Source organism: Sceloporus occidentalis, unplaced genomic scaffold (assembly GCF_023333645.1).
Source record: "Sceloporus occidentalis isolate IW3139 unplaced genomic scaffold, rSceOcc1.0.p SCAF_2, whole genome shotgun sequence".
NCBI classification, from domain to species: Eukaryota; Metazoa; Chordata; class Lepidosauria; order Squamata; family Phrynosomatidae; genus Sceloporus; species Sceloporus occidentalis.
This window is the reverse complement of record NW_028316982.1, coordinates 221,669,435-221,696,155: the sequence shown is the minus strand read 5'-3', so window position 1 is coordinate 221,696,155 and position 26,721 is coordinate 221,669,435. Positions and strand designations below refer to the sequence as shown.

Below are 26,721 nucleotides of genomic sequence, written 5' to 3'. Positions count from 1 at the left end.
GCAAACTATAGTTCCCAGAATTTCATAGCACTGAGCTATGGCAGTTAAAGTGGTGTCAAACCAGTTATTTCTGCAGTGAGGATGCAGCCTTAACCCTAACCTTAATCTTCATTGGGGGGGGGGGGTGCTGTGTTTATTCTTTGCTAGTGCTTGATAATGCCAGGTAGGTTTCCAATTTTTTCTGTCCTTGGTATGAAGTGGCCCTCTTATGCCAAACCAGTTTAAGACTGACCAGTACACCTGAGGCAGACCTATATAAAATTTGCATCAATTCTCAAGAGGACTTCTTGAGACATGAGCACAAACAGAAGATGTTTGCCACAAGTGTTCTTTCTCACTTCATGTTTAGGAGGACGAAGAGCAATGCCATATCAGCCATGATAGTATTTGGTACATAAGGCCATTTTGCTGTGTATCAAATGCTTGGTATTGGTGTGTTGGGAGTGCAGTTGCCCTTCACTACTCTCAACAAGTCAAGGAACATGGGATTTCATGTGTTCTGTATGGCCCCACTATGGGACTAGCCTTCAAGCCCCCAAATGCAGGATGTCCTCTAGAAAATGGCACATCAGCAAACCCTAGTAAGCAGGCACTGGAGAAATGTGTGTGCTTGTGTTTAAAACACACAGAACCTGCCTGAACTCTATATCCTGCACTCCTCGATAGGAGGAGACTCTTCAATATAGCCAGGGGTGTCATTTAGTGGGTGTGGGGGGGATTGCAGACATAGAGTTGAGGCAGGTTCTGAGTGTTTTAAACACAAATTGTGACTAACCTTTGAGCCCCCAAATGCAGGATGTCATCTAGAAAATGTGACCGTAGGCAAGTCACACACACTCAGTCTCAGAGGAAGGCAAGACAACTGACTTTGTATTGGGAAGTCAAGCCTACTCTGAACAAATTCTGTGAAGAAAAATTCTGTCTCAGTATCAGTGTAAGTCAGCAATATCTTGAGGACACAAAACAACAATACACAGAATACCACATCATAGAATCCACTGGAGAGAGGGAGTGTGAATATCTCTCCCATGTCCAGTTGACTTCTGCCTTCTCTCAAGCCCCTTGGTTTGCCACTAGAAAGCTTCATAGAAATAGATTTATCACCACTGATCAGCCCTGAAACTTTCTTGGGGGGAGGGCAGTCTTGAAAACACTCAGCCCAAAGCCCCCTCATCCCCATGAGGCTTCGCTAGAGTTGGTTCTTTCAGCTATACCAGTCTGGATCTGGCATTGTTAATTTCCTATCCCACTGACACAAATGGGAGAGTGCCAGTACTATGAGGTGGGAAGGTGGGGTGTAAATGAAGTGATTGGTTGATTGAGTAAATATGAAAGAGATGTCCAATGAAATCACTAGTGGAAAATCACTGACCTTTGTGAACCAGCACAGCTTGGAACATACATGACCACAAACCACTATATATATACACACACACACACACACACACACACACACACACATGGCATTTAGGATTGCTCCAATAGTCTGGATCCAACTGAATACTGATAATTTTATTTCTCCAAAACTGAACAACAGGTCATTGTTGGAAAGACCAGCAAATATCTCAGCCATCATTAAAACAAGAATAAACCTTGTGGGCTGCACTGACAAAATTTGATTGAGGAAATGAATGTATCAATTCCAAAGTGAGACCAAATACCCACATACATTTACATCAGTAATTTCCGGCTGACTAAACAAAACTTACCTCCATCTGCCATCATTTTTATGGCTTCTGCCGCTCCACTACCATTTTGGGGCTAGTGGGTGTTGCTCCGTTTCCCCTCTCCAGGGAGAGCTTTGGGGATAGAAAGTTTAAGAAACGGATAAACCAATTTTCCTCCTCCTGTACCTCCAGTAACAACAACAACAACAACACGTTTAGCAATCCCAGAAAGGCACATGAGAAAAGTCAGAGATTTTAGAGATTATGAAAAGGAGGCTTTATAAATGACCGTAACTAATATGATGGCATCTCAGGAATATAAATGGTATATATGTGATTTGGGATTTGTACAGTCATATGCAAAGAAAGCTGTCATTTGTTCTTTTTCCTGAAGCACTGTATAAACACAAAATTCTGTCATGCAAGATTATTAGTTATAGTCTTCCTACTGAAAGTGCAGAATTCCTTTATACATTCCTAGAGTTAGATTCAAAGCTCAAAGCTCAGTGACCTATTAAGACTGACTGACAGATGAATAAGTCAAAAACCATCACTGGGGCATAGAAGCTTTGGTAGCTACAAATATTTTTGGCTCTGGGGCCAAACTTGAAATTAGAAGGAAGATACTAGTAACTCACTATAGTCTGAATACACTCAAGGTAGAGAACTATGATTTTCTTTTCACGTGAATATTGCAAATGCATATTGCAGATTTGCATATAGAATTTAGCAAATCTTGAATATGCATACGGTGGGCCCTTGGTATCTGCTGGGGTTTGGTTTCAGGACCCACGGTGGATACCAAAATCCATGGATGCTTAAATCCCATTAATTAAAATGGGGTAGTAAAATGGTGTCCCTGATATAAAATCAAGGTTTGCTTTTTGGGATTTATATATTTATAATATATTTTCAAGCATGGGTGCTTGAATCTGTGGATGAAAAATCCATGGATAAAGAGGGCCAACTATACTTAGCCCAGATGGAATAGCCAATCTATGCCAATGGGATCATAAGTCAATTTGCAACGACTCATTGAAGTTGGGTTACTGACACAGCTTTTCAAAAATGGAAAGCTAGCAAGATCCCTTCTTTGATGCCATTACTTGAACAGATATAGCGTATGGAATTGTGGAATCACTTTCACATGTAATCATAACTTCTTTATCAACTTTACCTCCATGAAGATCATTCAGTAGAACTAATATAGTACAGTGTAGTAAATGTTCCACAGGTTTCAGAGCCTAAACCACCCACTTAACAAGCATCCACAGTACATCTACATCTAAATCAGAAATACAACAATGTAAGCCACCTGTATTGGCCTCTTTGGCCATACTGTCCTCTTCTGGCTTTGATGTTTCATTGGAGGATTCCAATCAAATCTGAAAACTAATTTGGGGCCAGTACAGACATGCACTTTGTGTTGCCCTTGGGCCAAAATTAGGGCTAGATGGGGCTGGGTGTCCAGACGCGCCCAGCCCTACTAGTGTTGCACATGTGCATGCCTGTTCACATGGCGGGCACCATAGCTGGCGTAGCTGTGCAGCAGCAGACAGACACATCTCCACAGAAGGGGCAACATAGGGCTACATGGCAGCCCTTATGATACCACAAAAGAGGAGCCGCTCTAGGCAGCTCCTTTTGGAGAGCGCATCTGTGCAGCTGCATGCGGATGCTGCTGCACAGATGCACAGCAAAGAGGGGCGATATTTCAGTGCCCGTGTGTATTGCTCCTTGCTTAGCAAAATGCTCTTCATAGACTTTGTAGTTCCAATAGGCTGCCTTGTTTATAGCTATGAGCTGGTGCCTTGGTAGTGGTGGTGGTGATAAGAATTGTTGTTGTGTTCCCTCAATTCATTTCCAGCTCATGGTGACCCTAAGGTGAATTTATCGTTGGGTTTTCTTTGCAAGTTTCTTCAGAGGAGGTTTGTCATTGCCACCCTCTGAGGCTGAGAGAATGTGACTTGCCCAGTATCACACAGTGGGCTTACGTAACTGAATGGTGATAACTAAGCCATTAAAAATATATTTAAAAAGCTATAAGCAGTGTGCATACAAATTAAAATAAAATACTATTTTCCAGCTCCTTTGGAGATCCCTGTTCCCTAAGTCGTTCTTCATAGGGCATAGCCCTCCTTCAAACATCCTTTTTGAATTGTGGTGCTCAGAACTGCACACAATATTCCAGGTGGGGCCTGACCAGAGCAGAATACAGTGGCACTATTACTTCCCTTGATCTAGACACTATACTTTTATTGATGCAGCCTAAAATTGCATTGGCGATATGATGGCTCTGTTTAAATATTTGAAGGGATGTCATACTGTGGAGGGAGCAAGCTTGTTTTCTGCTGCTCCAGAGAACAGGACCAGGAACAATGGATGCAAGCTACAGGAAAAGAGATTCCACCTCAACATTAGGAGGAACTTCCTGACAGTAAGGGCTGTTTGACAGTGGAACAAACTCCTTCCTCGGAGTGTAGTGGAATCTCCTTCTTTGGAGGTCTTTAAGCAGAGGCTGGATGGCCATCTGTCAGGGATGCTTTGATTGAGAGTTCCTGCATGGCAGGGGGTTGGACTGGATGGCCCTTGTGGTCTCTTCCAACTCTATGATTCTGTGATCCAAGGTCCAGTTATCAATAGGTGCACCACAAAGGACTCTTTCCCAGACATTTCATTCCTGCTTGTAAAGACAGCTAGTGTACTGCTTGAGTGCGGTAGGAATCATACGGCTGTCCAGGTATTGTTTGATGCATCTCGCAATATCCTTCCCTGCTGACTATCCTGGCAAGGGCTGATGAAAGCTGGCATTCAGAAGTATCTGGAGGGCCATCTGATTACCATCCCTGTGTTCGAGTGTTAACAATAAGAAAAAAGGGGACCAGTTTGGATTCCACCTAACTCTGAAGTTTAGTTGGTGACACTGAGCCAGTCTCTCTCCACCTATTGTACATCACAGCAATAACACATAATTTTATTTCTTTCTTTCAAGGGTTTATATCATATCTTTCTCCCACAATGGGATAAAATGGATGATAATCCAGGATGTTATAAAGCTTCTTGGAAGAACAGCGATAAAATGTCACAAACAATAAGAACAAGCTCCCCAACCTAACCTGCATTTTAGTTCTCAAGGAACTGGAAACATCTGGCTAGCTCAATTTATAAAATCACTAGTATTTGCTTTTGTTCTTTTAGTAAAATATTTTCCTTTTGATTTTTAAAATAGGGCTTGGTTTACAAGCTGTGCTCCAGTTTCAAGTTACCTGAATGGTAAAAAGACTATTTTAAATAAATTATTTCAGCTGATCACTTTGCAACACAATATGGAATTATCCAACACCAGCCTTTTATAATGGTATTCACCTTCCTCTAAGACATTGCTTTCATAAATCCATCTAACTCAAGCCATCTTGTGCACTTTAATCAGAAGGTGGGATAACTGGAGAAGGAGGTGTAATAGCTCTTAAATCCACTCATCCTATTCCATGCCTTTTAATATATTCAGTTCTGAGCCAGTAAGTGCAACTAGGAACCAGATGCAATTAAGGGGCAGGAAATTGCTGGGGGGCAAGGGTTTGCAGCTTGCAGCACTGGTATTTGCCTATTAAACTAATGAGAAAGCAGCATCTATCCTAGGGAACCACAATATGACTTTTCATAATTGCAGTTCCAATCCTGCTGCCACAGTTCAAAATTGTGGTCTTGCTATACCCATAACAGCCTAACTTACTTTCTTGCAAAGTTCTGATGAACATAGAGGAAAGGTTTTATTTTTTTAAAAAAAAGAACCAAAAACTCAGTGTTGCCTATGGGAATAGTTTCTGCATTAATATTTTTTGGGGTTAATACAAACTACTAATGGAGTTTTCTTGTTCTACACTAGCATGCTATTGTTCCTTCAGCAAAGGATTCACAAAAACTTTATCAAGTGGGAAAGCAGTTGAAGAGTTTATAAGGCATGGCCGTAAAAGTTAATTGAATCAAAATCCTATTTCTGCAACATGAACTCTAATGGGACAATAGATACTACAGAGTGGGCTCTTGTACTTTCCATTAAGAATCCATGCATCATTAAAGTAATCTACAGTTGTTCTCTATACAAGGGATATGCAAAGTGTGACCCCATTGCTGTTTTAATGGTCCCCCACAGGACCTCCAGGGGTCAAAGTGGCCAGGAAATGGAAGTGAGTGGGATTTTTTTTTTTTTAAAAAAAAACTGCTCTAGAATGCCCCCCAAATCAGGAATTGGAACATTTGGAGTATCCCTGGGTTTTGACCCCCAAGGATCAAAGAAACGTTTTGCAAAAAAAAAAAAAACTTTAAAAAAAATGTCCCATAATGCTCCAGGATGTCTCCTAGAGATTGAGGGGCATATTTCCACCAGATCCTTCCACCCCAGTCAATTTAGACCCAGGAGCAGCATTTTTTGAAACAGGAAGTGAATAGGATATGACTTCTCACTTTCTGTTGTTAGAAAAGGAATCTTTTGATCCCCAAACATGGTGGAAATGCCCGATTTGGGAAGAAGCTTTGAAGTGATCTCTAGAAGCTTAAAAAATGTTTTGTTTACTTAGGCAAGCCTTTCCTAAGTTGTTTCATTTCATACGTATATAGTATTAGTTTAAAATGCAAAGCTTGCTGAAACATGCGAAGCTGGTCTTATTTCTTGTTCTTATTCTTTCCATGTTATTCCTACCTCTCATAACAAATTTCTGTTAAAAAAGTAATGCCAAGGAACACATCAACTTCATTAACTGAGGTATATCTGTGTTGTTGTTGTTGTTGTTGTTGTTGTGTGCCTGCAAGTCATTTTTGACTTATGATGACCCTATGACAAACCTATCATAGAGTTTTCTTCGTGGTTTTATTCAGAAGGGGTTTGCCATTGCCATCTCTGAGGCTGAGAGAGTGTGACTTGCCCAAGGTCACCCAGTGGGATTTTCTGACCAAGCAGGGGACCAAACCCCAATCTCCAGGATCGTAGTCTAACACTCAAACCACTACACCATGTATTAACATGTATACAGAATATTTAATCTGCTGATGTGATGCCATTTTATCCTATTGATCAAGCAATGTCTAGCAGACAGTAGAGTGAGAAGAAATATATATTCATGCCCTTTTCCAAAATAAATGCCACAGCAGATACTTTTTCTTTGTACTGTATATAAAATCTTATCTAAGAAGAAGAGGAAGAGTGTTGTGGTTGTGATAGTAGTGCTGCTGCTGCTATGTTAATGTTGCTACCCATGGCTGTTGACAACTGGTGACCATGTATTTTGGTTTTGAAGGTCATGATAACTAATTGGAACCATTACTAAAAAGCACTGGTGACTGTGAACCTGGCTGGTGAGTGCCTACAGGATGATGGGAGCACTGAGAAACAAGAAGTAATCAGTGTTTTGACTGAATCCACATTTTGAAGAGGTACAACAAATATTTAGTGGGGAGCATAACCCAAGAGGATAAACAGGACAAACAAATTATCCTAGTGAGAATAATGCATGCTTAGTTATTGCAGAATGGCAGTCGGTTGTTAGCAGAAGGGGATTGAATGGGGTATTTTGGAAAGGCATGGCTGGCTATGCAGCATACAATTTTATTTTGAAATAAAAATAGAACTTACAAGTAATAAAAAGGGAAAGACATCACATAAACAATACAATTAAGAGGAGAGGAGGAGGTTAAAACAATGCTTTATAGTGCTTAGTATATAATGGGATTGGGGTGGGGGGATTATGAGGTAGAATGAAAGAGTCTGAGGAATAGTTATGATTGAGCTTGAAAGTCTAAGTCTTATGCCTTCTAATTTGGCAGTGAGCCCCATTCAACTCAATGGATTTGCTTCTTAATCAGTCTACATAGGACTTCAAAGCATGTTACATCTGTGGTTTCTTGTGTGTGTTTCTGAGAAACATTATTTCTTCAGTCTCTTGTCTGTGAAACCAAGAAACCACAGAAATAGGTGACAGATAACTTCCCCACTAGTGTTGAGAATTTTTTTGCAGGAGCTCAGCTAAAGCAGAAACTCTTGCTCCTTGCAGTGAAAGGAAGTCTGTTCATCTTGAAAATGAGACCCCTTCAGTGTCTGGCCATTGGACTCTTCCTGCAACTTGGTAAGTTTCACATAATACTTTGACCCTCAGAAGAATATGAGAACCTTTGCTGAATGAGACCAAATTCAGTGTGTTCCAGTGGTCTGGCCATCCAGTGCCTTCAGGTATTCAGAAATCAAGCATGAATCTGATGGACTTTGCCGGGATTTAATATATAGTACTAATGTTCAGTCCATAGAGGTTCCATTTAGAAATGGTTGATTAACTAGTTTGGAAAGTTCATCCCTTTTATTACATATCTCAGAATCCTCTAGCCAGCATGTCCACTGGTGACGGATTCTGAGATTTGTATCTAAAAAAGTAACCCACACAATCTTCTTTATAACTTACTTTCCATTAAGACTCAGTCATGCAGCATTAGAAAATTAGGTCTTGTCATCTGTTAGCTGATTGTACTGTATCTTTATTCTACCCCTACTTCATAGTGAACATCAGGATAAGGTCATTCTTTTAATCTTTAGGGTATTCAAATATATGATGAAGGTTGTCCTTGTATCCTCTCCTCTTAAATTTTACAGAAGTTTGGTCACACGTTTCCTCTGAAATTGCTTCAAATGTTGTATCTATTCTTTAAAAAGCTTTAACCATTTAAAGAAAAGGTTGGTGTGTAGGCTTTCTAATATTAAAAGATTTCCCCCTCATGTTAACTTCAGACATATATAAATGCAAAATGGCATGAAAAGCATCTTTCATTTGAATTTGCAAATTTCAAGTTCTGCAGAATTTTGTTTTTTTATTGCACTTGGCCAGAAACTACATACCAAGTCAACAAATATTAAAGTAATGAAAAGGTATATTTTTTAAAACCTAATCTTCAAACTGAACTCGTGTGACTTCTGTTCTGTGACTTCTGAACATTAAAGATGCCACACATTGCCACTGCATTATTGAAATTTGTTTTTAAATTAGACACAAAATAGATCTATCTTTTGTTTGCACATAGCAGGTCTCCAGCCTTACTATAGTTAAGTTGACCAACTCTGTTGATATTTTATGGTTTGTTCATAGATTTCTGTGCAGGACAAAGGATGGTGTCAATTCAGAAGGGCCGTCTCTACCGAGCAAGAGGTTACCATGTCACCATCTGGTGTAATGTCAGTGGATATCGAGGATCACTGCAGCAGAATTTTGAGTGGTCCTTTTATAAGCCATCTGCTCCAGAGATACCACTGCAGATCAGCAGCACTAGTGATGAGTCCTTCCCTTATGCTGTCTATGGGCAACGTGTCAAAAGTGGGGAAATTTACATAGAAAGGCTCAGCGGAGACTCTGTTCTGCTACACCTCACAGACCTCAAGGATGTGGATGCTGGCGAGTATGAATGTCACACACCCAACACAGATGGTATCTATTTAGGGACTTATAGTGCCAAAATGCACCTCTCAGGTATGATAGTGATGAGAATATGTTGCTTATTCCATCAGTTTTCTGATCCGACTTTCCCAAGCCAGTTTCCTCTAGATGTGTTTCAATATATTTCTTATCCTCATCCAACTGGGGCCCAAAGGTAGCTTTCCCAACCTCCTTCCATGATAGCTGGGTATGCAATATTTTGTGACCCTATTATTCTTTCCCTTCATCCCTTCCCATCCTCTGCACTTGAGTCCATGGAACAATATTTCCCTCTAAGGCAATGATTGCTGATGGAGGAAGCAGGATTAACACATTGCCCAAAATCCTAAGTCTGCATATAGCTCTGCATGTGCAGTTCCAGGTCCCCCCACTGCCTTAAGTTTATTACACAGGCCCTAGAACAGGCCTGTAGTGTTACAAAAGGGGTGTGATGGGGATGGGAGGCAGCATAGAATGCTTCTTACTGCACAGGAGAATGCTGCCGCCGCCGCCAAACATTCCCCTCGCATTCCACATCCATCCCAGAGGGGGCGATTTTTGAGAACGCTTTTGAACAGCTGTCTCAGGAGGCCACCTGCTGTTGTTGCTTACTGATGGGGAGGGAAGAGAACACAGATCATGAAGAAGGAGCTGATCTCAGCTTGGTTGAGGAGGGAAGAAATGCACTCTCAAATGGAATACACTTGTCCATCTTCATGGTCTGAGCTGCCCCCTCCTTCCATACTAGTATACAACAACATCAAGGACCAGGAGGGAGTTTTCAACTGAAAGCAAAAGAAATTGAATAGCCCTTTGCCTAGTGTTGCCATTTGTCCTGGAAAACCTGGAAAATCCCAGACTGAAGGGACTAAAAAAAATTGTCCTGGCCTGCTGGGCCAATTGAAGCAGTAAATCCTGGATTTCTCCTTTGTTGCAGGCTGATGGGTAAATTAAAATGTTGCAATAGAGGTGAAGCAGGAAATCATGCAAGAAGATTGGCACTGGTGGGAACCTCAGCCCACCCTGCGGGCTCCAGTTGCTGCTGCAGAGGAGTAGCATTGCTACCTTATTCTTCCATCCCCCCCCCCCCCCACACACACACACACACACTTCCCCTGACAGGTCCAGAAGGCAGAAAAGGAAAGGAGGCAAGCAGAGATGGCCCTGTGCTATGCAGTGATTGTGTCAGTGGCTTGAGCCTAGCGCTAGGTAGCATAGTGGACCTTCACTTGCAAACAGCCTTCCACTATCACATTTTAGCCTACCCATTGGCCTGCTTGGAAGCCTCACTCCCTTCTCACAAACTAGGGAGGAAAAGCGAAAAAAAAAGATCTTAGCTTCGCCCTGGTATTGAGGTTGAAACAGAATGGTAGAAAAAGTGCAATGATTAATGTGTTGACTTTTCATAAACAGAATGCAAATTAATAATATGCATGATGATAATAATAATAATAATAATAATAATAATAAGCATAGTATGTAAATTAGTTTTCTGGATACGAGGGACTGGAATATAGTAACCATACCTCTGCGGCCAGAGGTACTTATATGTGCATATGTCACTAACAGGATGCTAGTCTTGCCTTTTCTTTTCTTTTAGTCATTCCAGACACTCTCTCTGCCACCATGAATATGCAGTCTCTCAGCCGAGATCAAGGGGATTCATTAGAACTTACTTGTGAAGTGTCAACAGCAACAGCTCTACACACCCATCACTCTGTTGCTTGGTACCTTCTTCAAGGAGGAGGTGGTCAAGCTCAGAAGATCATTTCCCTGTCCAGAGAGTTTGTCTTGTGTCCAGGATCTTCCTATCATCAGAGGTTTTCATCCGGAGATGTCAGGCTAGACAAAACTGGAAGCAAGAAATATACATTATCCATTCTCAGCATTCAGCCCTCAGATCAGGGGAAGATATACTGTGAAGGGGTGGAGTGGATTCAAGATCCTGATGAAACTTGGAAAGATATTGCTCGAAAAGAGACCAAGAGAACATCACTGACTGTCAGAAGCCTTGGTAAGATCTGTATGTTCTGCTAGCCATATATGCCATCAGTTTTTAAAAGCTTGAATAATAATAATAATAATAATAATAATTATTATTATTATTATTATTTGTATATCGCCCTATGACAAACCAATCCGGGCGGCTTTGGGACAGCCACTGTACACACTTCCCACAAGTGCATACAGTTCACTTGATGCTCCATCTTACTCCAAGACTTCTATATAGTTCAGGAGGATTTAAAACACAATTTAATTTAATTTAATTCACAGCTGAAGACCATTTTGTCCCTAGTGGAAGTGTTAAAAAGTAGCCTTTGCATCATGGGGGAGCAACTGTGGGAGGCTTGGGGGCAGCAGTAGCTCTCCCCAAAAAGTTTTTTCAAAAATCTGAAAATGCTCTCTAAGGGGTGAAGGGGACAATGTTGTTATATTCTTAGGACCAGAAGAAGGCTTGTTAACAGCAAGAATTGACTTGAAGTCACATCCTGTCCACATCTGGGTTTTCTAAAGAACTGGCTCAAACTATTTTGGTGTGTAAGGCAGAGCAGGAAATAATAATAATAATAATAATAATAATAATAATAGGATTTATTTATATGCCACCCAATCACTGGGAATCCTTCCCTACATCCCAAGTCAAGATGCATAGTATTAAAGCTAGCCAAATTATTTCAGGCTATGGGGCCCAAAATCTGGAGCTTCATAGCTCCAGAACCCCAAAATTACAATGGTAACAAAGTGAATAATATATTTGCTGTCTTTTCATGGCATTGCAGATTTGCTGCCTGAAGTGGCTACCTTACCCTGCCTAACCCTGAGAGTTAGACCCTGTTTAATGCCAAATCCTCTACGCCACTATCTATGTCAAGTGCTACATGAGATAAATGTCCTCAGTTCCTATGCACCAAATTCTAGGTTTTAAATAGATTTACAGGCACCCCTTGCTTTCCAGTAGATTGCCTCTTGATGATCTGGATTTTCACTGCTATTTTTATTAATTACCAAAACCCACTTATTTGATTTCTGGTATGCTTTTTCAACAAATATGAGTACAAATATAAGTATGAAAACCTGTCCAGAGCTGACACCACAAATGACTTTCTACAGTATACAGTACACATACTGAACAAAAACGTACTTTGCTTGACAATTTTGCAACCACACATTGCTTTTTTAAAAAAAAAATCAGAGCCATCTTTCTCTTAAGTCTTTGTATTATACAGTGTAGAAGTAATTTGTGGTGTTGTCATATGCTTATAACACTGCACTGTAAAGGTATTCATTTGTATATTTGTGGTTATAGAGCTATATAATATAATATACAGTAATATGAGATCTACATTTCAGTGATTTCTACTTTTAGACAGTGTTCTGTTCCCTAACCTGTTGAATAAGCAGAGGACTACCGTAATGCATTTTTAAAAATGTCTGACATCCTGTTCAATATTTTTATGAATATTTTTTCATATCACATGTAGTGTTTAAATTACACATAACAGTTGGCATCCCACTCAATATCTTTAAGATCGTTAACTGAACTTATGTTTTTCTAACTTTTGGGATTCATGTTTATGGTGGTCAAAACTTGAATGTGACCCACAAAATTTACACCTTAAGCAAGGTACCACCCCAGATGAAGGTTTCTGAAGCAGGGGGCTGAAGAATGATAACTATAGATCTGTCCCAGTAGGGGGGCATGTTGACAGAATCAGTTGTGCTAAAGACCCTAAGGAGTGTCTCCAACTGCCTGTCTCAATACATCCCATGAGTGGGAGAATGCTGCAGTCAAATTTCCCCAGCTCCCTGATCTTGTGGTTGTTAACTGCTCTTGAATTGACTTCATCTCATGGTGACCCTGTGAATGAGAGACCTCCAAGATCCTCAATCCTGCAATTTCAGGGCCATGGCCTTCTTGATTGAGCCTATCCATCTGGTATGCATTCTTCCTCTCTGTGTACTGCCCTCCACCTTCCCTACACATTATTGTATTTTCTAGTGAATCCTGCCTTGCCATGATGTGCCTGAAGTACAATATTCTCAGTTTAGTCATCTTAGCTTCCAGACTTGACCTGTTCTAGGGCCCATTTGTTTTTGTTTTTGATCATTGGCTATATCCTCAGTGCTCTTCTCCAGCACCACATCTCAAATGCCTCTCAGAAACCCTTTGGTTGATATGCTGCCTGGCTTAAGAGATAGGGGTTTGTAGGGAAGGTACCATCAGATATAGCTGTGAAGAAAGATCTCTATTTTCATAGCTACATCTGCCAATGCAGGATCTTGACTAACATATCCTAAAAGTTGAAATGTTCATGCCTCCTGGAACAGACCCAGTTGGTTAAATTATGATGCTTTGCTTCAATCTGGTGACTGCCAGGTCATTAATGTGGTGTCTTCCCATGAAAGAACTCCATCCAAAATTAAATAGCACATTTTGGAAATGCTATGTACATGATCTATACAAGAGCAAAGCTTTTTAACCTCACTTCTGGATCAGAATGGCACAGTTTCAAGATCCACATTGTTCACATACAAGAGATTCAGCAAATATTTGTGAATGGTAAACGTTTATTGAAGATTTCTGCGCTGAATGATTGATGAACCAACATTCAGGGCCTTGGATAATTTATGTGCAATATGCAATTAGATTGGCTGTATTCAGTGCATCATCTAGGCTTGTGATGCACAAAGAGAAATCTCTGAAATTTCATGGATATGGGGAGAAGAAAGATACTCTGTCTTTCAGGATGTTGGAGAGTCACATTTTCAGTGGGGAGCTGTTTCAGCAATCTATGCATGACCAATAGCGTCATTAGGGTTGGTGTCACCATGGTTCCCGGTCCTACTGACCTCCTGGCATACTACACCTTACAGAATTCTTAGTAATGCTTTTTGTACAATGTTACTCATAAATTGTAATTGTTGTATATCATTGAATATAATGGTGACAGTTGTGACATAAACGACTAGCAAAATTATAATTACACCTTTAAATTACAATATCATATGCACAGCCAAAATGTATTTATATCTACATAATTTCATATGGTTAAAGTGAAAAGTTGGTAAGATGTTTTTAAAGAAAATTTTTTTTAAAAAATCAGCTCCCCATTAGCCAAATTTGATTGGCCACGTTTTGATGTTCCCAGGAAGACAATTAATGGGTCATGAGGCTTTGGGTGGGTCTACACCAACCTGAATACCCCAGTCTGCTCCTGGCATATTCTGGGTCCAGAGCTGTCCTGACCTCCACACTCCAGAGTGACACGCCAGACTGAGGTCCCACTGTGCTACCCAGTACTGCCAAAACTAATGCAAATCACTCCCTCTGAGGTTGAAAATGAGGCACCCAACATCTATCACATGGCTGGATGCCTCATTGTGACCACACAGAAAGCGACTTGTGCCAGAGGCAATGGTGCTGGGTCTTACAGTGGGACACATGTGTAAACAGCCACATGGTGTCACTCTGGAGTGCTTGGATATTCCTGGGAAATTTGGAGCAAAAGGTAAGCCTTTTTAATCTTGTTTAAGGGAGGGAATGGGCTGGATTTTGGGCAGCCCCACATTGTGAAGACAATCCACACTCACCATGAGAGCAGGAGGGAGCCAGTTCATTTGGCCTATGTAGACATGACCTTGTTGAACAAATGTTAAAGAAAGCTTTTCAGAGACAATTTCAATACACATACATCTTGTAGCACACTTTTTACACTGGGAAAGTTAGTCAGTGAACACTTATTAATGCCTTAGTATGAATCCTTTCCCATATTCTAAATGGGTTTCTAGCTGAAGGATAAAGCTAAACTTGCATATTAAGGTGTTTTTTTTAATTTGTATTTCCACAGATAAAAGGTTTTTTGTTAACATCTCTGTTACTGAGAGGTCTCTTCTGGAAGGAGAAAGATTACAGATAACTTGCTGTGTGGAAGCCCAGAATATTCAATACAGGTGGTTCCAGGTGGCTTGGTACCGTCATGGTATGGTGGTGGCTAGTCTGGATCAGTATGGGTCCTTGACCTTTCCAAATGACAACGAGCAAAAATACAGCATGGGAAACCTCTTAGTGAAGAAGGACAGCAATAGCAAGTACATCTTCCAAATAAGCCAGCTGGAACTGAAGGACAAAGGCACATATAGCTGTGAGGTTTCTGAAATAGAGAAGACTCCCACAGGGTTATTCGCCATTACAGAACAAAAATCTTCATCAGGGATGAATATAAATGTGAAGCCAAGAGGTCAGTCATGTCAAATGCTTTTATTTTAAATAGAATATAGTGGAACTGGGGCTACATAAATTGGAGATAACTACTTTTGCCATTAGACGAAATACTCAAATTCAACTTGTGTGGCAGTTTGAACAGGTAGACAGAGCTTCTTCTAGCATTGGATAATCAAAGAACATTGTGTTGATTCAGAACTGACCAGAGATTCCAGGTTCTTCAACCAAATATCAATACATGGCTTGGGCCCAGAGTACTTGGGGGAATGCCTTCTTCCCTATTGTCCGCCCCACACACTAAGGTCCTCTGGAAGAAATCTACTACAGCCAAAAAAATCTAGGCTAACATCAGTTTCCTAGAGGGCCTTCTCTACTACTGCTCCTAAACTATGGAATGACCTGCTGGAGGAGATCTGTCACATTTCCACTCTGACAGCTTTTAAGAAAGCACTCAAGATGGATCTCTTCCGGCAGGCCTTTCCAACTTAGTAACCCTCCCCAGATATAGAGATATTTGTCCCCTCACCTGTCCATTCTTCCCCGCCTATGTTTCTGGGAAGGGGGGGGGGGGCGGTAGGTCTAGGGTTTGATTTTTTAACTCTATTGTAATTTATGTATTTTATTGTTGTAACCCGCCCGGATTCTTCGTGATTGGGCGGGCTATAAATAAATCTTTATTATTATTATTATTATTATTATTATCATCATCATCATCATCATCATCATCCTCACTCACACATCCTTCAAAAAAAGGCAGTGTTTGAAAAAAGTTGTGTAAATGAGACACACTGTAGATTAACATGGTGGAAAAGAATAAAGACCGTTTTAAGGCCCTGGGGAACAATACATTTACTGAGTCTACAGAAAAAAGATTGTAGGTTAGGCAGTAGGGTACAGAGCTTATAAAAGTTACTTTTAGGACTACAGCTTTCAGAAGTCCCCCAGCCAGCTTAGCCAGGGGCTCTGAAAAGAAGTACATTCTGCAAGATATCCATATAGATATATAGGAAGATCCCCCCCCCCCCGCCAGTTTACCTTGCATGAGATAGGTGGTGCAATGTGGGGGAGGAATACCAATTAAGAGCACATTCATTCATAAAACAGAATAAACAGAATAAATAAAATTTTGTGGTGTATGGCAGAACAAAAAAGGGAGAGATAGTCTCAAATTAGGGTTGCCAGTTCATGTACGACGATCCCAGGCTCTGACATAATCAGGCAAAAACCTGAGACCTGGAGATGACCCCTTGTGCTCTCCCCATACTAGGGTGATATTGGAAGGGCCATGCCCTGGTGATTCTAGTAAACATGATACAACCACAGTTGTATATAATATACCATTCAATTTAAAAAATATATACCAAGTCTAAGTAATGAAGTGTGTCTGTGCAACATCCTCAATCTAAGGTTCCTCCTCTTTGGCCTAAAACAGATGGGCCAAAAGCACAGCCTTTGGGTGGATATGGGAGTGTGGCGTACAGATGACACATGCCCTTGGATTGGGCCAAAGCTGAGTCAGGGCCGCCTAACCCAGTTAAAAAAGGAGTGCAAAAACAAAACAAAACAAAACAAAACAAAAACCATTTTTTGCTTGTGGCCTGTTGCAGTTCATTGCAGACCATGGAAGCAGCCAGCCTTGGGGCTGCACCATCAGGTCATCATAGCCCTGCCATAGTCCCGTGCTGAAAGGGGAGTGACTGGTGCTGGAGCTGGCAGTCAGCTCGATCCTTTAAACCTGAGAACTGGAAAAGAGAGGCCAGCTCCTGAGAATTCAGGCCAGGCCCTGAGGTCTAGGAATCCTATTTCATTTCAGAATCCTACACCAAGTTGTCAACCCCACTCTCAAATTTCTAGTTCTTTCTGGTTACTTCAGGGATTCTTTCATGTTCCATTCTTCTATACTGTCTCTAGAAAGACAAGAGGAAATTGTCTGAAGGAATCACCACTTCCTCATGGTGTGAACATATTTCCTGTTGTTGGCTCTAATCAGACAATTAGTTCCTGTTTATCAGTGGTTGCTGGAAAAATGTGCACAGTAGCCTCCCTGTTTCAAATCTGACTTCAGCTTTCTGAAAAATTATCTGTCTCTCTTGCCAACTTTCTTTTACTCTGTGGGCATAGACTGAGGTCATCACCACTCCATACCATTGCTTGGGTGGGGTGGGGTGGGGTGGGGGGTTCGTTGGTCATCTTCATTGGTTCTTAGTTAAGAATTCCATTCCAATGTCTTCCTTTTTTTTCTTTATATACATCTTTGTTCCATAATTTCCAGCCCAGTTTTTGTGTGTCTTTCTACACATCTCCTCATCTGTGAGACTTTGTATGTGAGGGGGGCTATTTTGGCAAACATAGTATAGTTGTTTGACTGTTGGACTAGGGCTCTGGAAGACCAAAGTTTAAATTCTGTCTCAACTATGTAAACCCATGGAGTGACTTTGAGCAAGTCTCATTCTCTCAGTTTAGGAAGAAGACAATGAAAAATCACACCTTGCCAACAAAACCTATGATAGGGTCACCATAAATTGGTTTTGACTTGAAGTCTCATGACAACAGGATTCTAGCAAACTTCTGTTGAAAATTTATATGAGGCAAATATTTAGAAATGCCTGTTGTTCAGGAATAGTTGAAGTTTCCATTTAGGGGTAAAGATCCCATCTTTGAGCTCTAAAAAGGCATTTCACAAGAACAAAATGCTCACACAATTAAAAAGAGCATAGTGCCAACGGAAAGTAGAAAAGCATGATCACAATAGGATAAAATTAGAACATATTTTAAAAGGCTGACAGAACAGTAATGACACCTTCCTACTTAAAGAGCAATAGAGAAGAATCCAGTCTAATATCCATGAGACACAAATCCCACAGATAGGTAACCTACTGCATGCCTTCGGTCTTCACACCTGCCTTGGTAGAGGTATGTAGAGTAGGACTTCAAAAAATCAACATTACAACTGACATGCAGGTTTATGTAAGAGGATATGGTTCTTCAAATATCTTCTTGCTATGTGTCTTCAGCTCCAGTCTATGAATCCCATTGTGAGAAAAAGGCAAGATATAAATCCTTGAAATCAATCAATCAATAAAATAGAGATCTAATTCCAGGGTTTTCTTGGCAAGATATATTTAGAGGTGGTTTGCCATGTCTTCCTCTGAGGCAGCAAGAGTATGACTTGCCTAAATTGGGTTTCCATGGCTGAGCAGGGATTCAAACCTGGTACCCTAGAGTCCTAGACTAGTGCTCAAACCTCTACACCATGCTGGCTCTCAAATATTTTAAGATGCAAGGATAATCAGCATTTTGAACTGGAAACAAATTGTAATATCGTGATTTTAATAAGACTGGTGTAAGTGCGATAGAAAATAAAAGCATTAGAAATTATTCTGGCTGCAATATTTTGTACTAAGTGTAGTTCCCAAATTCTTTTTCAAGGCCTGTCCCCATAGAGTGTGCTGTGGTAGTCTAATCTGATTGTGGCTAAGGCATGTATAGGTTTATCCCAATCTGCTTCTTCCTGGAGATATATCTGACACAGAGCTGTGAATTTTCATATCACTATGATGCTGTTGCAGTAGGTCAGATGTTTAAACTATGTTTGATAAGTAACATTTCTGTTTGTCAGATATAATAATAATGGTGGTGCTATCTATTTCAATAAATTTTACTGTTCTTGCTATACCTAATTATTTGTCATCATATTTTTCTCCAATGATCCTTATCATCACAAAAATCCTGTGAAAGCATAAATAATTGACTCAAGATAGCCCAGTGATCTCCCCGTCTGAATTTGAATTTGAACTCTGGGTTTTCTTGTAGTAACTTGACACTCAAATGATTACACCATACTGGCCCTCACTATCCTACACAGCAAACCATTATTGTATTATACATTATAGCTTCTTTATTTGGCATTAGGAACTGTATCAGAGGTGACTCCTAGATCTAAATAACAGATAGTGCCTAAATGAAATGTATTTTCTATATTTTCCCTCTTTTCCTTTAATTCATATTTGCTCATCTACAAACACATTGCCTTTTGTTCACAGAAAGCCATATGCACCTGTCTGTGTCAGTCAATAATGAAAAAGCCATGGAAGGGTCAGCTTTGGTCTTCTACTGTAATGGGACCATAACCGATCAATCGGTATCTGTGACCTGGTGGCATATTCAGAAGGACAGAGAGCCTCCGTTGTTCATAGCCAGCATGGATCAAGATGGCAAGCTAAAGATAGGCCCTTGCTACTTGGAACGCAGTGCTTCTGGTGAACTCAGATTAGAAAAGCTGGGCTCTTCCATATTTACTTTGACTATCTACAACTCTTCAGCCACCAAGGATACAGGACTTTATCGCTGTGAAGTGACAGAGTGGTCTAAGGGCAAGAGCTGGAAACACACTCAAGAAATCTCAACAAAAGTTGAGCCACTAGGTAAACTAAACTTGTTTCTTTCATCTTGTCCATACTGTCATGCCTAGTTGTTCTGGCCACATTTTTTACTTAGTCTAACACCTTTTGGTTCTTAAGATACAATGTGTTTTATGAAGGGATTATAGCTCCTTAGTAGGGCACTTGCTTTGCAGGCTTAGTTTGTGCCCTTAAAAGGGTTAGATGTTGTGACAAACCTCTGCTTCAGAACTTGAGAGGGACTATTACCATTCAAAGTAGACAGGGCTAGGCTAGATGAACTAATGGTCTGCCTTAGTATGAAGTAACATTATAACTGTGAAATTTCTAAGTTTTTATTTTGTTTTAGTTGTAAGCAGAGTGTGGGCATTTTACTTGTTTATTCTGCAACTCCCAGAATCACAGTGTTAAAAAAGAAACCTTTCCAAGCTTTGGCTGTAAGGTTACTCTCAAGGTACTTGCACGCTCATTCCAAGTGCTGTGTGGGAGCAGAAAGTCACAGTCATAACACAGACAGTGTTTTGCAGATTTATATAAACTACTCTTGGTACATCATCTCTTTCTTCTTGAATGAGCCCCAACTGAGCTGGGATATTTCTGGATGGGCCAAAGGCAAAGCTTTTGTGATGTCTGACTCAGCTGACTCAGAAGCAATCCAGGTCAGCAACCATCTATTCAAAAGAGTGTGAATGATACGATGCATTAGTATGAGGCCTCTATGATATCTGTCTCTGCCTCTGCTGTGGGGATTGAGATTTTAGGTAAGCAGCAGTCAGAGGTAGCTCATTATAGAGGTCTACTGAGGAAAATAGAACATTCTTTTAATTAACCTGGACTTTGATAGCAACTACACTGTGGTAAACTACTGCATGGTTAAAGCAAATTACAAGACTGTTAATAGTAGGATTTTTATTTGAGGAAGAGTATTTTAAATCAGTGGTTGGGAACCAGATTGATTGCAGGGGTTGGAATGTTTCCCAGGACCAATCCAGCCCAATGTCTAGACTTCGTTTGTCATTTCCCCTTTCTTTCTACTGAGAAAGCTGTGGAGCAATCTTTTTCTCTATTGAGAAGAACACACAGTGTGTGCCAGGAGAATCATTTCCTCTACAGCCCAGTAGGTCTGTGTGCTGAATTTGGGCATCATTTGTCTTCTCAGCTAATATGATGGCAGGCAGGTAAAGGGTTCAGGCACCTCATGGTACCAACCTCAAGGTACCACCAGTCTGCAGGTTAGCTCTCCATACTAAGGGAGGGGTGATAGGAACAAAGCTGAGAGGACCCCTTGAGACCATAGCTCATGCTCAAAACTCCCCCTTCCCCCCCTCTCCCTTCTCTGATGGGGCTTCAGGGAACGTGGGGGGGGGGGGGAGCTTGCTTGAGGTCTCCATGGTGAAAGCTCTAAATCCCTATTTTAGATAAATAATATTTATTTAAAATATAATGTGTCTTGCATTCAATTCATTGTATATATCCATTTTAAATAAATAAATATTAATTTTTAAGTAAGGTAATCAAGATTTTCTATGGGTGGAAAATTGTGGTGATACCTTTCTCTCAAGGTTAATGTATAGTGCTCATAGAATCGTATGGTTTTATTCTCATTAACAGGTTTGGATCTGAAAGCTGTGCTGAGTAGCAGAATTCCAAATGTAAAGCTTCATGAAGATTTTGAACTTTTCTGCAAAATTTCTGTTAATGACACCACCAACCCAGTGCCAGTGTCCATCACGTGGCAATTCAAGCCCAGCTCAGGCACAGCTGGCTATCAGCAAGTGGTCAAAGTCACTGCAGGAGGCACCATTGAGTGGGGATCGCCTTATTTGCATCTCCAGAAGAAAGCCAAGATTACCAAATCCTCCTCTGTATCTTGGCTCTTAATCTACAGTGCCACATGGCAGGATTCAGGGATGTATAGGTGTGAAGCAGATCTCTGGAAAAGGTCAGGCAGGCATTCAGCTGTGGGAGCAGCTGCAGTGGTACTCTCTAATCCTGTTGAGATAAAGGTTACCAAACCAGGTAGGTATTTACAAACCATTACCTTAGTCCAGAGGCGCACAACTGGGGAACCACATATGGTCCATGAAGGCCCTGTTGCTAAATTTCATTGGTTCCAAGCTATCCAGAAGCTGTTGCTCTCACTGGTAATAATGGCAACACAAAAATATTGGTGCTGATTGGGGCTATTTGGGCAGAAGGGAGCTTTACTCCCCCCCCCCTTTTTTTTTTTTCAAGGGACCCCAAGCAGCATTCCTTCCACCCTAACAATCTTGTGCAGGATTGTTTGGATGGGTGTATGGTTTTCCTCTACTGGCAATCGTGCATAGAATTGTTGGGATGATGATGATGATGATGATGATGATGATGATGATGATGATGATGATGATAAATAATAATAATAAATTTTATTTATATACCGCTTTTCCATAGATCAAAGTGGTTTACAGACCATATAAAAACCATTAAAAACATCTCATAAAAATAGATAAAATCCACTAATACAAATTATACAAAATCTGAACACAATCATTCAACAGGGTAAGGCAGAGAATGATGATGATGATGATGATGATGATGATGATGATGATGATATTTCCATGTGCATATGTTCATGAACACAGAGAGACGTGAGTTAAGGCCTCAAACTTCCCCACCTACACAATATGCAGCCCTCAGTGCTAAAATGTTGTGTATTTCTGCCTTACTGCAGAAGAAACTGGAGCCACATCTCAAGATGATGAAAAGATGGTTGTTTTATTAGTAAAAAGCCTGATACATTTCAGCCTGTATACACAGGTGACTTGAAGGCATGCACATGCATGCACACACGCTACCCAAGGCCTTCCTCAGGCTTTATGACTTTATATGAAGTCATAAAAGGACAAGACATAAATACATAATATGACATTATTTAAAATCATAGCACATTAGTTCATTGCCTGCGGCCTGTACCTATCTATTTAGAATTTGACTGCAAAAATTCTCTGAACCACACTTGTAAAATCTTCACAAGTTTTCTGACTGTCCCTTCAGCTCATATCTTTCAATGTTATCTGTAGTTTTTGACCAGCTGCTTACAAGACACGAAAAATCTTCAGTCTTCATTCCCATGTTTTTGTCTGTCCAATAACTCTTTTGAGTCTCTGGTCCAGAGAATACCCCCCTCCCATTTCTGCTTCCTTTAGTCAACCAGTTTTGTTTTGCCAAAGTATTTGAACCAGTAGCACCTTGGGAAATCCCCCTATTCCTTCATCCTGGGGTGAATGGCTCTGGGATTACTCATAAAATGAAAGGAATATATCTAAATATGACCCCTCTAGGTGACAACCAGGCTTTACTAGTGGCGCAGTGGTTAAATGCCTGTACTGCAGCCATTCACTTGAAACCACAAGGTTGCAAGTTCAAGACCAACAAAAAAGGGCCCAAGCTCGACTCAGGCTTGCATCCTTCCGAAGTCGCTAAAATGAGTACCCAGACTGTTGGGGGCAAATTAGCTTACTTGCTAATTAGCTTACTTGCTGTTCACCGCTATGATCTTTGGAATAGTGGTATATAAATAAAACAAATTAATTAATTACTGCTATTTCCTAGGCCTTTACAAGCCCTGCCCTGCCACATGACATTTCTCTTTAAATTCTCGAATTTATTTAAATTTCTAACCAATCTAAATCCAAGATGCACTGGATGATAGAACAGGATAGGTCATGGGAGACTCAGGTTCAGTTCCTTCTTCAGTAAATATTTAAGCTTACGAAGTAGTTTGGGGCAAATCACCATCTTTTAGAGCCTTCTCGTTTAAAAAAAGAAAGCTGATGGCATTATGGCACTTCTGTTTTCTTCCTGAGGGAGATGGTCATATAAGTCTGTCTTTTGTCATGCTAGAAAAATCCGTGCACTTTTACAACCATCTCACTCAAGAAGAGAATGGAAGTTCTATGGCAGCGTGCAGAGGCACAGAGAAAGCTGCTACTCTCCTGCTCCATTTTGGCTTTCTTTTCTCATTTGATAAAGCCCTTAGTTGCCTAAGAGGGACGCCACCGCGGACACAAAGATAAACAGCGACTGGAGGTAAAAGGCCACAACTTTTTAACATAACAAAAACAGAACAGAACACGGAATGTAGGGTTGGCTCCAATGCATGAGGTCTGGATCTGTCATCCATCAGCCCAGTACTGAGTGGATGAACCAAAGTGCTTGGTCAAGGCCAAGCTTTGGGATGGCAAGGGAGTATCAGTTAGCGCCCACGCTCCATCGATCACTCAAGCGATTGATCGCATATCCGCAAATGCGCATCATCGCATATCTATCCCTTGTCAATGGGGGATGCTGTACCAGTGATGCCCCCGCAATGGCAACACCGCATCGCTCGCAGCACCCCCGTGTCTGGATGGACTCCCAATCCAGCGCTACGCAGCCCTGGAAACCACTCCCACCAGATCCAAGACCTATGCAACCTCCACACAAAGTTGTGACAGCAACCCAGACCCACAGAGGGAGGGTGGGTGGGTGAGCTGAGCTAAAATGGCACCGGCTCGGGCGCCTCGCGGCCTTAAAAAGGCCTGCTGACAAATGGGAGGCCGGGAAAGGGCGGGGGGGGCGCCTCCTGGCCTCCAAACCAGCGCCTACTGATGACGCCGCCCAATCCGCAGGTACTTCCGCCCACGGGGCCCACTGGGACCTGTAGTCCCAGCGGTGCGGGCGGAAGTCCTGCCTCCCGCCCCTCCAAAGAGCCAATCATGGCTCGAGCAGCCTTCGCTGGGGCTTCTGGGGCCGCTTGAGCCGGAAGAGGCTCGCAGCCCGCAGCGGGGCCTCTCCTGGCAGTAACCTGGCCATCCTGCCGAGGTGGGCGGCCCCATTTCTTAGCATACTGGACCATGCTAAGAATGTCTGCTCAGAGGTATGACCCCTGAGCTCAAGGCACTTAGTTTGATGTAAGTGTGTATACAGTGGTCCCTTCTTTTACATGGGGGATCCGTTCCGCCCTCCCCCAACCGTAACAGAAATTCTGGTTATGCTTGCGCCCCATTAGAAGTAATGGGGCTCATGCTCACAGCAATGTGGGAGCATGGTGGTGCGCACATGCCACTGGTGTGTGCACCACTGGAACGTGCACCATTGGTCCTTCTGGCACATAGCACCACTTCTTCCATCGCTGCTTTTTGTATGCTGAAATTTTAAGAAAACCTGGAAGCTCTCCTTTCTCCTCCCACTGAACTGCACCTCATTAATACCATCTCTTCAGCATTTTAAAGGGACACAGGTGAATGTCACAGCCTGTTTCTGCCAAAAGCAGGAGCAGTGGTTTCTCCCCCCCACTTTTAGGGTTTCACCTGGTGTGGTACAAACACACCTAGTAACACTACTGCTTTAAATGTAACTTCTTGGATTGTCTCTATACAGCAGGGCCACTGGGAGTTATAGTCCAAAAAAGTAATGTGTCCACTCTCTCTCCATCTTTTTGTCTTTGGCTGATTGCCCGTGTAACAAAAAAAGTAAAGAAAAGAAAACACCTTGAAACAACTTGGGAGGCTTACAAAAGAACGATGCCATCTATTTTCCTGTAAAATCCCATAAATGAGGCAGAGCAATTCTAAAATAAAAGCCTTGTTTGGAAGAACCCAGAGTTAAGTCTTACACAAGAGAAGGTGATTTATGCAACCTTGTAACTATAGTGCCCATGATGCAGTATGATTGTGATACTATATATGCATTTGTTGAATGAAGATGATGAAGATTTACCACAGAAGACTGCGAAATGGATCTGTATCTGTGTAACAAAATTCCTCCAGAAGAGAATTTATATATGCAAGATGGTGTTCATTTTAAAAATAATAATGGGACACTGTGGGAGAGATGGTTCATAGAATCATAGAATTGTAGAGTTGGAAGAGACCACAAGAGCCAAACCTCTTCCATGCAGGAAATCACAATCAAAGCATCCCCGACAGATGGCCATCCAGCCTCTGTTTAAAGACTTCCAAAGAAGGAAACTCCACAACCCTCCAAAGGAGTGTGCTCCATTATCAAACAGCTCTTACTGTCAGAAAGTTCTTCCTAATGTTGAGGTGGAATCTCTGTTCTTTTATTCCATGCCATTTGAGACTTTATAAATCAAAATCCCTACTTTGAATGTCACTCAAAATGCTCTAGATAGATGCCTGTAGACTATTTGTTGCTAAAATCTGAAAGATAGAATAGTGAGATGCAGTCCTTGGATAAGCATTCATGTATAATTTCATACATAATCCTACAGACATCTGAAGAATTTAAGAAATAGATAGGTATAAATAATGCATCTTGGAATGAGGGGATAAAAATTGGATTTACAGCACTAACATAGAAAATCGGCTACCAAACCTTACATCAAAAGAACTGTTCTTAGGAAGCATAACCGAGAGATGGATGCTCTTTGGAAGACAGTTTTACTTCCCACCTCCAGTTTGTTTAGCAGGTCACATATCCTACATAGCACATGACACCCCACTGATTCTCTAGTATTTTGCATAAAGGGGCAGAGACTAGAATAAGTCCAAACTCCAGTTTGGTGCTTAGAAAGGCCATGGTACTTTCAGGCAAGAAAATAAATATCACACAAATGTTGCAAGTCATCACCATGGGTCCTTTGCTGTATAGGTAGAGTGTAGAGAGGCAGAAAGGCAGCCCACAAAGATATCCAAACCCTTATCCTGTCTTCCTTTCCCTCTTTCTTCCTTCATTTTAAAAAATTTGCTCCATAGTAGAAAGAGTGTGAGCCAACGTGTTGTAGTGGTTTGAGCATTGGACTACCATTCTGGAGAGCAGGGTTTGAATTCCTCCTCAGCCATGTAAACTCACTGGATGACTTCGGGCAAGTCACACTCTCTCAGCCTCTCTCAGAAGATGTTTTGGCAGTGAAGTGAAGCCTGGTTGGTTCTCCCAGACATTATAACAAGTCAAAATCCATCAAAATGCTTTTCAATTTCTTTCCTGAAAAGACATAC

General features: G+C 41.2%; 1 protein-coding gene across 1 annotated transcript in view; it reads left to right on the top strand.

Annotated features, from left to right (window-relative positions):
* Window positions 1–7,732: 7,732 nt before the first annotated feature.
* Window positions 7,733–26,721, top strand: part of LOC149319714 (immunoglobulin superfamily member 2-like) — a 32,527-nt gene continuing 13,538 nt past the window's right edge. The window contains 6 exon segments of the mRNA XM_089508446.1: window positions 7,733–7,786; window positions 8,795–9,172; window positions 10,719–11,132; window positions 14,968–15,357; window positions 19,385–19,765; window positions 21,353–21,760. Coding sequence (XP_089364572.1) covers window positions 7,741–7,786; window positions 8,795–9,172; window positions 10,719–11,132; window positions 14,968–15,357; window positions 19,385–19,765; window positions 21,353–21,760 — 2,017 coding nt within the window. The 5' untranslated portion in view covers window positions 7,733–7,740.